This window comes from Meleagris gallopavo, chromosome 13 (genome assembly GCF_905368555.1).
Source record: "Meleagris gallopavo chromosome 13, MGAL_WU_HG_1.1, whole genome shotgun sequence".
NCBI classification, from domain to species: Eukaryota; Metazoa; Chordata; class Aves; order Galliformes; family Phasianidae; genus Meleagris; species Meleagris gallopavo.
Window position 1 is genome coordinate 4,232,761 of NC_139416.1, and position 13,400 is coordinate 4,246,160.

Below are 13,400 nucleotides of genomic sequence, written 5' to 3' on the forward strand. Positions count from 1 at the left end.
TGCATTCTGAACTGCATTAGCATTTCTCTTTTAAATCTTCAGCAAAAGAAGCACTCTCCTTTTATTCGCTGCTTCATATTACAGAATAACTTAGCAAATTTCACCTTTTTCAAGCCCACTATAAAACCTCACCAGATTTCTCCAAATTTGTGTCATTCCACAACTATGAAATACACTTGTTAACTGAAACATACTTTAGGGCTGTACCATAAGAAAAAGTACAGCTTAATTAAGTTCACTAAGCTGATTAAACCATGCTCTTCCACGTATTACAGGAAGTATTTAGCCCCGGAGCCATCCTAAAGGCACCTCACAGGGCCTATGACATGTTTTCCAGAGATACTCTGTACATTTAGGCACTGTAGAGGGGGAAGAAAGCAAACACCCCATATGTCAGCATGCCAACAAAAGAAGTATCAGCTGATAAAGCAGCTGTTTACGCCCCATTCTGGTCTGGAAAGTAGGTATTAATTACAAGGGAATAAAAGAAGTTAAGAGAACATTTGCATTAAGAGCAATCTCTGAAGTCCTCAGTCTCTTATATTAGTATTGCGACCTTTGTATGTTTACAAAGAACTCTGACAAATGGATTTTAAATTGAACAGATTAGAGCAGCCTTGTTTTTAAACAATTAAGATTAATCTTTTCCTTCATTGTATCTAAATGAGTTTATATCATGAAAAGAATTCTTTAAAATTTTCAATCCTTTCAAAACGTCTAAAAGCAATTTCTAAAATAAAGACGTAGCTAAGCAGCATTATGCTTATCTTGGCTGTTACTGGTACAAGGGTGCTGCCCTGTGTCTCAGAAAGATTTCTGGCAGAGTGTGAAAACCTGGTCCATTTCAGAGTCTTTCCTGGGACCTGTCTGAAGTGTCGACAAGCAGCAAAGCTGAATATTAATACACTTTCCATCATCAAAAGCTGTTGCATACCCAAAGGATGAGAAATATTTTAATCAGCTTTCAGCTTGTCTAGTACAAGTCAGTTTATTCCTTTGGGATTATATATCTGTGTGCTCAATTTTTGTCTTTGTACGCTCTCTCTCTATATATTACTTTTGAAACTAGCAGTTAAGCCCCTAAATCTGCTGTTTTGTTGGAAAAAGCTAGCCAATGCAGTGATTCAATTACAGTATTTTGTATTCAACCAGAAAAACTAGAAAATGAAAAGCGAAGAAAAAGGAAAAGAGAAAATAGAGGATCAGTCCTCTGTTCTGTTTCTTAACAGAAAGATTTCTCAGAGAAACCAGTGGGACTTTTTTTTTGTTTTGTTCAATGTTTTTGTCAATCTCATGAGTTTTCAAGACCAATTCAGCTGTCATTTCCATCATTATCCCTGCCCTCAAGCTTCAATGCTGCAAACTCAAAATTCCTTAGGGAAATGACCACTACTGAAACTGACCATAACCATAAACATGTTTTATAAACAGGAGCATCAAGTATGCCCTACATGAAAGCCAATAAAAGATCAGTAATTAAATAATGGTCTGAAAAAACTTTACTGTAAAGCTACCATTGCCATAATAACCTCTCTGCTATGAATCAGAGACAACATCAGCTACCTTAAGGTCATGTTAATGAAGATACCAGTTACACGAGAAGACTTTAAAAAGTGAGAAACATTAATCATTCCAGTTTTTTTTTTTATTCCTTCCAGAAGTATCATATCATTTCAAACTAGCACACAGCCAGGACTACCAGCATTGAGCATCTGCATAGACAGAATATCATGTTGCTTCATCATTGCTTCCCTGGGAATAGATGCATCTCCTGTACAAGTAACACCACGGTACTCTCTCATCTTTCCCATAAGAGAGAAAACGACAAAAATAAAGTATACAAAAATATAGTCGCTGAAAGATTTTCAGCTGCTCATGAGCATCAAGGAATTCTGGGAAGCACAGCCTTTGTGTACTTCAGCACTGCCCAGCAATTGGTTCACAGAGGCTAATCTTAACTTCCATTCAAATCCTCCACCAGAAATGTAAATAATCACTAGTGTAGAACAAAGGGGTGAACATTGAAGTCATACTACTGCAAATAATTTCTTGAAATGGAAGCAGGAAATTGGGCAGAAAATGAGAAGGAACAGCAGAAGACAATGAGTAAACTTACTCTGTTTTGTGTCTGAATGAAATATGCCTGGAAGAAAACATCTTCCAATTTACCTATCCATGCTGAGTCTTACCAAATCCTTGTGAAACCATTGGCCTTCTTGCCAGCTAACAAATCCTGTGAAATTTTAATCTTCTAGTGGGTAGCAAACAGCTTGAAGATCGACAAAAATATAATTAGGAGAGTACATATGCATTGATACATACACATGTATATAAAATAATCAACTTCAGTTTATTACTGAACAATATCGATCCCCAGGCAGCTCGACAATATGAACTGATGCAGTATTTCCAGTTATTAACAGCACACTTCCCAAAATACTGCATGCTAGGCATCAAAGTAGATTCATCTTGAACAACACTCCACTGATGCAAGCTTACTCACAAGCACAGATATGGCCTATTCTTACCATTCCCCCAAGTCAGTCTATATTACAAAAATTCTTAATGAGAAGACATATCATTAGTCTAATTGTGATATTAAATTCCATTATGTCACAGGAACAATTCAGAATTTTTACTACACTTAAACTTTATATTCAAGCCTCTGCTGTAAGAATTATACAGTGTTCAGATTCCCTACCAGTCCAAAAATATCTGTTGAAATCTGGTATTAACTAGACATTTGATAAAAAACAATAATTATTCTCCTGCTTCAGAAAAGAAAATATTATATTATCTCTAGATCTTCAGAATGATCAAGTAGAAGGATGTATTGTAAGAAAAGTGCAAAAAGGATTGTATTAAAAAACAGCTAAGGGCCAGAACTGGAGGGAACCATGGTAAGGCAGAACACAGCAAGCTCCTGCTATCATACTTCAATGGACAGAACTTGCCCATCTGAAAATAAAAACAAAACATCTGAAATGTGGCTCCAGTTAGACAATTTCCAGTCACAGCAGGGGGGAGGCAGAAATTTGTTGTGTCCTTTCAACTGCAAAACATTCTCTCCATAGGACACAGCCAATAAATAATTCTTTTAGTTATAGCAAAAATCACAACCTTTTTCCATTGATGAGGAACCTATGATCAGAACCAAGTCTGCAATCTAAAACCAAACTAAGACTTCAGAATTTTAATCTCCAGATTGATTTTGAAAAGTACACTTCAGTTACTTGCAGAAGTTAAACAGAGTCAGGGACAGAATCACCACCTAATCCAACAGACCATAATGCTTCCCATGGCAAATTTTATTTCTTTTTATAAAATAAGAGCTGTAATTTTGATCGAAGATGAAGCAACTGTTAAAAACCAGATTGCAAAAACATAACTGCCCCACGATCTTATTAGGAATTAGGACTAACAATCAAATAAGAAAGAAAAGGTATCAATGCAGCAATGGCAACTTCTTGGAAAATGTCACCTTTGCTTACAAAAGTCATTTGAAAAGTAGAAAGTGGACACAGCCACTAATATACAACAGAAATAAAACTGTTTAAAAATGCTTGTACTAGTCAAAAAAATATTCTAACCACAGCAGCATAGATGATGACATTTTAGCAGTACTGCTATTCACGTTCAGCTTCATTAGGAATAGTAACTTCCCCTAGCTTATAGAGATCACATTAACATTGACTCCCACCAAACAACTGGTGGGATAATTTAGCTTCAACAAGCCAGATTTTTCTTGTTCCAATGTAGTATCTTCATAAACATGTAAAACATATACATAAACAAAAAAATCTTTATCTTATCACTTTTATGATGGCATAAATAAGAACTAGAAATCACTTTCTACATAGCTGATAATTTCACATAACTTGTAGATACAGACATTTTAAAAACACAGGAAATTTAATTTGAAAAAAGTTATCCATGTCCAGATAGCGTTCTTTATTCAGTTTTTATACTAGGAGAAAGCTTTTGAAAAACATAAAAGGATTTGCAATGAATAATTGGACAAGAGAAACAATAGCTCAGTACTACAATGCTGCTCTGGAAGTAACACCTTCTATTTTATTATGTTGGCCTATGACAGCAGAGGCAGATGTTGGTGGTATGGCAGTAGAAGTTAAATTCCCCCCCCCAGTATTCCATTCCATTCTGTTGCTGTGTGACAGATGGCAGCAGAGAGGCACTCGGACCAAACAGCATCTGACATGGAAGTGTGTAGGAAGCAAGAATATGGAACTGAATTCCTCCATGAGGAAAAAATGGAACCCACTGACATTCATTGACGCTTGCTGAATGCTTATGGAGACCAAGCAGTGGCTGTGAGCACAGTGATGTGGTGGGTGGAGTGCTTCAGCAGTGGTGACAGCACAAGTGCTCACCTCTCTTGATGCAGATTTTTACAAGTGCAGCACGCAGGCTTTTGTTCATTGCTGGTGAAAATGCAGAGCTAATGGTGCTATGTTCAACAACAGTGTTTGTCACTGATAATTTGCTCCATCCAAAAGTGTTATTGTGCTCTCTGTATACCTTACAGTTTCCATGGAAATAGGAGGCATTACTTTAAGAGCAACCTACATACTGCTTCACCATTTCCACAGAAAATCATAAGCCTTACAAATCAAGCAGCACACTGTTAACAAAATGCTCCTGTGTTATTGCAGTGCATTACAAGATTCTGGGAGAAAATGGTGCAAGCAGCACCGAGTTCTATGCAATCTACTGCGGCCCAATTACACCAACTTCACTTTCACTGAAATCATCACAGCTCCCACAGACAATAAAAGAGCAATATCAGGGTATATCAAGATCTTCCCAGCACTGACACTGACTCACAGGAGTGCAGCAGGGACTCTGACCTGGTCTTCCTCTCTCTGGCACACACCAGGTGTTCGTGGTGCTACCAAGAGCACCACCCTCTCTAACCCCTATTTGCTGTTCCTGCTGCTGAGAACTGCAAGCAATTTCCCCCAGTGTTGTTTTTCTATAAAGCACTTTTCACCTAAGTAAAATTCTGTAGGATTCTATATCTACACAAATTTACAAAGTTAATACTAGAAAATCAATTAAAACGGACATCTGTGTATGCATTTGTGTGTGCATACATATGCATGATCTGGCAAGCCATCCAGTCTGAGAACACTTGTGTGGGATGGAGCATCCAGCCTAAGTCACTGTGCTCAGCTCAGAGATGGATCAATTTATACAACAATTTGGGTACAAAACTTGGGCATAGCCTACATGCGTGACTCCTGATTTCTGCCGACTGTGTAGCACATATTTGTTTTAAATCATGGCATGATTTGGAAGGGACCGTTAAGATCATCTAGTTCCAACCCCCTGCAATGGGCAGGGACAGCTCCCTCTAGACCAGGCAGCTCACAGCCCCATCCAGCCTGGCCTTGAGTGCACCCAGGGAGAAGAATAATACTAACACAGAGCTCATTTTATAGCAAGTATATGTATATATCACCCACAACATACATCTGACTGTATACAAACACAGTGAAAAAGAAGCCCTATTACAGTAAGAGTTTAGCACAAGAGAAAGCACTCCAGTTGTTCTGAACCGAGGCTCTTTGAGGCACAGCATCTCACTCCCCTGGAGGACATAAGGTGAGGTCACTTGTCCTAAACTCTTCCTCCTGGCTCATGCCACTTTGCATCACAATCTCAGATGTTTTCAGAGCAATTTTCACAGTGTGCTACGTGAGTTGGAAGAGTGCCCTTTGAGCAGTTCCAGTGTATAATAGAAATGTTAGAGAGCTTCACATCAACCCAGCTTAGATATCAACCAGCTCACAGAAGGGTTAAAAATAGAAAGTGCTATCCACTGGTTTGCTGTGATGTTCCTGTAGATATTGTCACTGGATGTATCCTCAGTAGAATTCTATTCAACACCTCTGTCTTTAAGTACAAAGCTGTAGGCTGTAGCAGCTTTAGGAAACATAAGTATCCTTTTTTCTGCTGCACAGTATCTGTGTGTGAAATTCTCTAAAGGGGTTTAAGTATTTACCCTGAACACTATCAGACAGTTTCTAAAATTTTCCTTATCCTGTTGCAAAAACACTTCAAAGAGAATCATAAACACAGCCCTTTGTGCTTTCAGCACACACTTTGTTTTGGAAGCTTAAGACTGAATTCCCTCAGAATTGTAAATATTTTTTTTTTCCTGAAAGATGTGCAAGACTTCTTTTTTTTTTTTTTTTTTTTTTTAAGAAAAAGACATTCTACTGAACACAATGCTGAATTCTTTCTCCTATTTCTAATGGCTAAAAATATTGAGGTCAAGGAAAATAATGTCAAAAATATTTTAAAAAAAGAAAAACAAGTCTTTGGGATCAGGTTGTCTTGCTGTTGTTTGAAATCAAAGATAAATTTCCAGGAATATCTGACTCTTGGTGTACATAAAGTAAAACCTGCCAAAAATACATTTATTTAAAGGGTCTGGTCTAAACAGATAAGAACAGCCCCAAAAGACAAGAGATATGGCTAAAATTTGGGTCTTTTAGCTCCCATGTTGTGCCTACATTTTACATCTCATTAGGCAAACACTATCACCCATCACCACGTGCTCCTCCAATAAAGCAGTGTGACGCTGCAGTATCTAAGCACAAGGGGAAAGCTAAAAGAAATTAAAATCATAGCTCAGAATTCTTGAAATTTGGCTGCCAAGGTCAGAGCAATTCAAACATCAGTTAAATTGCTTTGCGTTTTCTGAAAATGCTAAACAAACAACCAGCCTGTTTGTGATCCCATTATCTTTCTGTGTGTTTTTCCCCCCTCCTTCGCCCCCCAGTATAATTGGTTAGCTGTTTCAAGTGCTGAAGTCTAGAAAAGCTAAGAGAATTCCTTCTAAAATTCCTTTTAAAAGCACGTTTTATCTTATAGCTTATGGTGGTTATTCTGGAACTGAAATGTCTTGATTTAAACATATATTTAAGCCCTTGTTTTAATTTGGGGCGGAGGGACAAAATAAGAAAGAAATATATTACAGCCCTGGGCTGAGATTCTGGTGCTCAAGTTTCAGCCCATCAAGGCTATAAGCCCATGACAACAGTGGCTTACAGCAGAAACTACAGCATACTTCATACATAGCATTAGTACCAAAGAACAAAACAGATCCCAGAAACGAAAGAAAAACAATTTTAAATGAAAATCTCTTTCTGATTTCTATTCAGTTGCATAAGCAGATAAAATACAGTATTGAGAATAACAGTAAAAATATTAAGATGAGTTAATGTGCTGTTTCCTGTTGTTTTTTTTTTTTCCAAGAACTTAAAAATTAAGGTGAACCAGTGGTGCACAGAGCTATCAGCTGGCTCGAATGCCAGTTTGCTCATTACAGCTACACAGAACGTGCACACTACTGTTTGCACACAACATTTGTAAATCAAAAGGTATGTGGCACAACAGTATCAATACTTATATTTTGGGATGCCGAAAAGTGAAACAAATGGTGTAGCAATTACTTGTGTTTCAGTTATACCATTAAGAATTAATTCGTTAGGATCTATGTTACATTCCTTTAAGTAAATCCTTAAGAACAGGAAAACAGCTACGCTGCTAAATAAGCTAAGTTGCTCATTCTTTTTTTTTTTTTCCCCCCCCCCTCTGTATTTTAGAACTACAGTTTTTTCAACTTGCCAAATTCCTGCGTAAATAGGTGGGATTAAATGGAGCCTAACCTACCTAACATAATTATGTATGTTGTGCTTTTATACTGCAGGGAAACTGATACATTTTAATAATCCCAGTCTTGGCTCTTACCCACCAAAGTCAATAAAGGTTATTAAGGCCAACTGCCATATAAATACATTGCTACGTTGCTAAATGGACTGTCAAAGCAGGAAATACAATTCATGCCATACAGCACTACCAGGGTCATCGTAAGAAAGAGAAAAAAAGAAAGGAAAGAAAAAAGGAACACTGGATATATAAAAAGGAGTCGTTAAAGATTTGGTATTTTGAGTATAATCATACTCATGTTTACTTTTCATTCCACTGATTTACTTTTTCAAATGTGAACCAGTCTGAAACAAAACAAAAAAATAAGACTGAGACTTGTACAGTGCTTACTGATTCGGCACAGCATTGAAACATTTCCATAGCTAAAATAAATGTCAGATTGCAAGGTTTGCATGATATCAGACCCTGAGAGACAAATTGTCTCTCCACTGAATCTCAGAACAGCTACAGCAAGACTTCCTCACATCACATGAGATTTCAGCTTTTCAGACTTCTCTTTGCTCAGAAAGCAAAGCTTGTACAGTCTTTTTTTCAAATGGTAACTCTCCCTTTGAATTCAGCAAGCATTTATCCTGATGTTGCACATGATAACGTGTTAATCTTGGATGACTTTTTAAGAAAAAACCCACCTCAAACACTTGAATAGCCTTCATATTTTCAAGGGAGGGGGAAAAGAAGAAGATTGGTTAAACTGCTTTAGATTTAATGGTTCATAAATTCATGAGGTAATATTGCAGGAAATGTGATGTTTTATCAGAATGTCATTCAAATGAAAGGTTTAACATTTACATCACAAGAGCGAGCTCTAAGTAAAACTATCCTCAGGGAAAGAAATGCCAGGACTAAACATTATGATAAAATGGTGTGCTTGCTATAATGTACAGAAACATTAAATAGAGCCCAAAGGTTTGAAGATACTGGGTTTGAATTCCTGAGGCTCTGCACTTTGCTGTGATACTGGAGCAATTACAATTAGCAGAATTGGAAATTTTGGAAAACTTTTTTTTCCTTCTTTACAATTGCATTACCAAACAAGGGAAAGAAAGGCACACAGGGACCCAGGACTGTATTACTCCAGACACATTCAAAAAATTCCAGTCAAGAGCTGTTAAGCTCACACAAAGAAAAATACATCGATTCAGAATTTTCTTTTAAGAAATAGTTCCTCTTAAGATTAATACTCTACCAAGACAAGATCCACAACTGCAAGACATGCATACTTCCAGCATTTTTTTCACATTATGCAAGGGAATTTTTTATTTTCTTGTTTTTACCTTTAAAAGAATCATTCAGTTAAAATAAATTTCGGGAAAAAGCATTGCCTGCAGACTACCGGGTACCTTCAGAAATACCTTTTTGATTTAACTTAATGCTGTGGAAGTTAAGCATGCACCAAAACACTGCACTTTTTTATGTTAAATTGCTGTTGAATTTGTTAACCCACAATTGATTTCCTGTGTTATGGAATCTTAGAGATTACAGCTAACTTGAAGCAACAGGGATAATTCTGGATGTTAATGCTCCATTTCTATGCATTTTTATAAAGTCAGTGCTTCCTGTTGCATTAAAACTGCGGCTCAACATTGCCCCCTGCTGTCAGTTCGTGAAACACAAAGGACAAAATGTAGGTTAAAAACAAAAAAAAAACCCACCCCACCTCCAAGTCCAAAATACAGTAAGCATCAGATTTACTTACAGACCCAACAAAACAGACATTCCCAATTAACATTCTCTTCTGTCTCCGTCAATAGTTGAAATTAATTGTGATTAGTGTATTATAAGCCATAAAACATTAAAGCAATTTCTAAAATTTAAATTGGAAGCAGCTTCTGTCTTGGCCCAAGCATCAGCTCACTGATAAATATCATCCCGAGGCCTGTTGAAAGGAGATACACTGACGCCACCATGTTTCTAATTAGAGACACATGGCAGTGTCACACCAATTGCAGAAAACCTAACCCTAGAGAATTCTCTGCTTTGCTGTTTTTCCATGTTCTCAACACACAATGGATATGAAATAACAATCAAACATTCTTGTCTCTACTCCATCTAAGCCTCTGTTACAAGAGGGTAACTTGTCATTTGAAAGAAAAACAAACCAAAGGGTGTTTTTTTTTTAATGATAAAGGTCACTCCAGATTAGCTGATTTTGAGAACAGAAAGATGAGGAAAAATACAAAGATAAACAAGTCAAATTTTTTTTTCCCTCTTTTTTTTTTGTACAACAGTCCAAAGTTCAGCAATTCCTCACAGCAACTGATTTCACATACAAACATCCCACTTCTCCACACTTACTTTCCAGAGTCAAAATCAGCTGCTGCCATGAAAAGCTTCCAGATATTTGTGAACGTTAGAGAGTAATAACATTTCTCTCAAAACTCAATTAGCAGCCTCTATTTGCATGATGCCTCCAGAGATTTAAAAAAAATTTCAACTACAAGTGATAATCAGTATCCTCAACCACAGGACAAACTCCTCCAAGACAACCAGGGACAAGCTGAGGCTTACACAGCGACCAGCAGAAACGATGGAAAAGAAGCTTCTCGTGGAGATGTAAAGATATCAGCAAGACATGATTGCCTATGTAGTTCCTTCTACTTACAGACCTAGAAGCAGGTATATTGGCAAATGTGTTGAACTCTTGCAAAGTTCCCCACTTAAGTCTCTACTTAGACATCAACAGCAAGCGAGCTAAGGGTGATCACTCAGACAGTTTTGAAGGAAGGCAAAGATGCACTTTCGAAAACACAGCAGCTATCCATCCTCTAGTTACTGAAGAAACTAATCACCTCTAGCTGGTCCTAGCCAAGGTGTCATTGTGCACACGAACTACTAACAGATAGGTGCACCTCCACATCATCAGATTTTACCCTAAACTTCCCCCAGATAATTCACCGCTGTTGTGATTGGCAGAGTTGTGTTGTCTATCTTGGTGCTGAATGGAAAAGTGGCACTGCACACTTTCTGGTGCCAGTTGGTGTGATGCAGTTCTGCCCACCAACTTCTGACACCGTCAAACTTCAAAAACAAGCCAAGTCAGGAAACAATTAAAATACCCTCTTAGTTATTGGAACTTGTTTTGCTCATATTTGTTTTGGCTACTGGAGGAGAGAAACAAGAGGAAGCAGTGGAAGGCTGACACTTATTCTACTTTTCATATGTTCTGAATAAAGCAGAAATCCTGTTACTACAGTATAATTAAAAACGTAACTGTTAGTGCTCTCAGAATTAAACTCCAAAAAGCTTCAGTCTCTAAAACCAGTACTTACCATAATCTCCATTTTTCTCCAAAATTCTTCCAGTTTAGCCATAGGCTTAAGCCACCAGTCAGTGCATTTCAAATACCGCTTGCCTTGAAACCAAAACTGCCTAAGCCACTCAAATTCAACCTGCAAGACAAAAACACATGGTTGTGTAAATCATTTATTTGTCACTAACTGGGGCAGGACTGGGGTAGTACATGAGTACAGATATACCTGAACAATCCTTTGGAAAATGACAAGACTACTAAAGCATTCATCTCTAAGCACGTCCTTATGCACAGTTGTTATTTTTATTTAGTAATACAAAGTATAGAATAAAATTGCAGCAATAAATTGTGCTAGAACACAGCCTAGTCAATTGCTAGGTATAACGAGCACAGCTTTATAATGAAAAATAGTTTCCCCAAGTTTACCAACCTGTCTGGTTACCAGACAAGCTGCCAGTAGCCTCAGGATGAGCTGCAGTGCTGCAGCCAGGCTCGTGCTCCCTCTACTGAACCTCCTGTACAGCCAACCTGCCTGTGCAAACTGAGAGTGGAAGGCGGCTGTCTGCTGCTCGGCACATTGGAAAGAACAGCCAGACTGCTTTTCTGTTTATGTGGGGAACTGTGCTTTACAAAGAAAACATTATCCCAACAAAGCAATAAAGCTTTATCATAAGGAAAGCAATTCTTTTACTCAGAATATGAAATATAAATCATACAGTACGTTGCTAGTTTGTTGTTGGTTTTTAATTTCATATGAGCAGCTCTTCAGCTTTAAGGCACGATAGTTACATATAGCTCATCAAATATTCTTCAAGCAAAATAATTCTATTTACCCTAATTCCTGCTGAGTCTGATTGCTATCTTTAATAGCAATCCATAGTGCCGGCCTTTAGAATTACGTACTTATTTTTGTTGTGGTAGTTACATTTCACACCAAGTACAAAGTTGCTTTAGTCATTACTTGCTTCCACCAAAGATTTTATTTATCCCTGCTTGACTCCACAGCAACCAAAGCAAGCTGACAAGGTGAAGGAGTCAAGAAAACTGCCCAAAGCTGTCACCAAACTCTTTGCAGCAGGCTACAGAAGTCTCAGAGTTCTTCTGCTAATGTCAACTCAATGCTTGGTCAATACATGTTGATGACCGCAATAAAAGAAACTTAAATTTGAAATGCTTAGAATGAACATTAACTTTGTAAGTAAAATATAACATGATTAGTTGACAGACGCAAAGCTTAGAATATTTTCAAAAATTGACTGTAGCCACAGTGGCTTATAGTACAGAAGTCTGGGGACATGCATCCTTCATAAAAATAGCTGAAGTAGTATTTACTGCCTATGAAGTACCAAGCTATGCTTCATTAAAATCAGTACACAATGTTTCAGGATGGCTGAGCACACCAACAGTTCAACAAGAGCTTTGAGTACTCACTACTCCTTTTTTCTTCTCTATTTTTGCTGGCTGCTTTCACGGAGAGGGCAATAACACAAGATACCTGGCAAATATGATTCAGGAAATGAATCACATTAAGCCATTAATCAAAGAAAAACTATTTAAAAAAAATGAAAGCCAATGCTACAAAATATGGCTCATCATGATAAAAATCTATTTCAGTCAATCTGATTTTTAACTATAATCATATTGATTTGTTACATTATGTAATTTCAGCCTAAGTCATGTCTGACATCTTGGCCAAATCTTTAATGCATCTTGATCCCTTACAGCATACACAAGAGCAATAGGCTAGTTAATTTTCTGCAGGATACCTGATCTCATCAGATGTCAGTGCACCAACATGCGGCTGTTAAATGATGTGGACTGACACATACTGGGGCTCTTACGCTCAGGTCAATATTCATCTCATGGTGCCTCAATTCAGCTCTCAACTGAGTTAAAAGAAGGGGGAAGACCAACATTTCACCCACCAACTGAGCCACCAAGCGGACTGACAGCTGAGCTGCTGCCTCTGACCAGGTGACTGCTGATTTTGAAAAAGTCATCTTGATGAGGCACAGGGACAAATTCCTCTATCACTTATACTTTAGAAATTAGTAAGCATATATACTTTTGCTAAAAAATCTGCAGAGAGACCAGTTATGCTAAGTTTGTTTGGTATTTCAAAATTAACACTAGCTCTAAATTAGCATAACTCTTCAATCGAATTCTAGTCACTAATCTCTTCCTGCAGGAAGAAGGCATTTGTAAAGGCTCACTTCCTTCCACCTCTTTATATAAAGATGAGGAACTATACCAAGAAAAAACAAAATATGCTGGAGAGATAAAAACTCAATTCTAGTCGTAGTGGAACTAAGGATAAAGGTACTAACATTCATCTGCAACAAAACATGCAGGTTAACTGTTCTTGCCAAGTGTTTTCTTTCCTGAGTTTAAT

The 13,400-nt window shown here is 37.5% G+C and overlaps 1 protein-coding gene across 5 annotated transcripts in view; it reads right to left on the reverse strand.

The window, feature by feature from the left end:
- FTO (FTO alpha-ketoglutarate dependent dioxygenase) overlaps positions 1–13,400 on the reverse strand; it is a 227,643-nt gene that overhangs the window by 151,825 nt on the left and 62,418 nt on the right. For all 5 annotated transcript variants that reach the window (XM_019619754.2, XM_085234651.1, XM_085234650.1 and 2 more), the window contains exon 7: positions 11,028–11,147. In XM_019619754.2, coding sequence (XP_019475299.2) covers positions 11,028–11,147 — 120 coding nt within the window. The remainder of the gene's footprint in view (positions 1–11,027; positions 11,148–13,400) is intronic.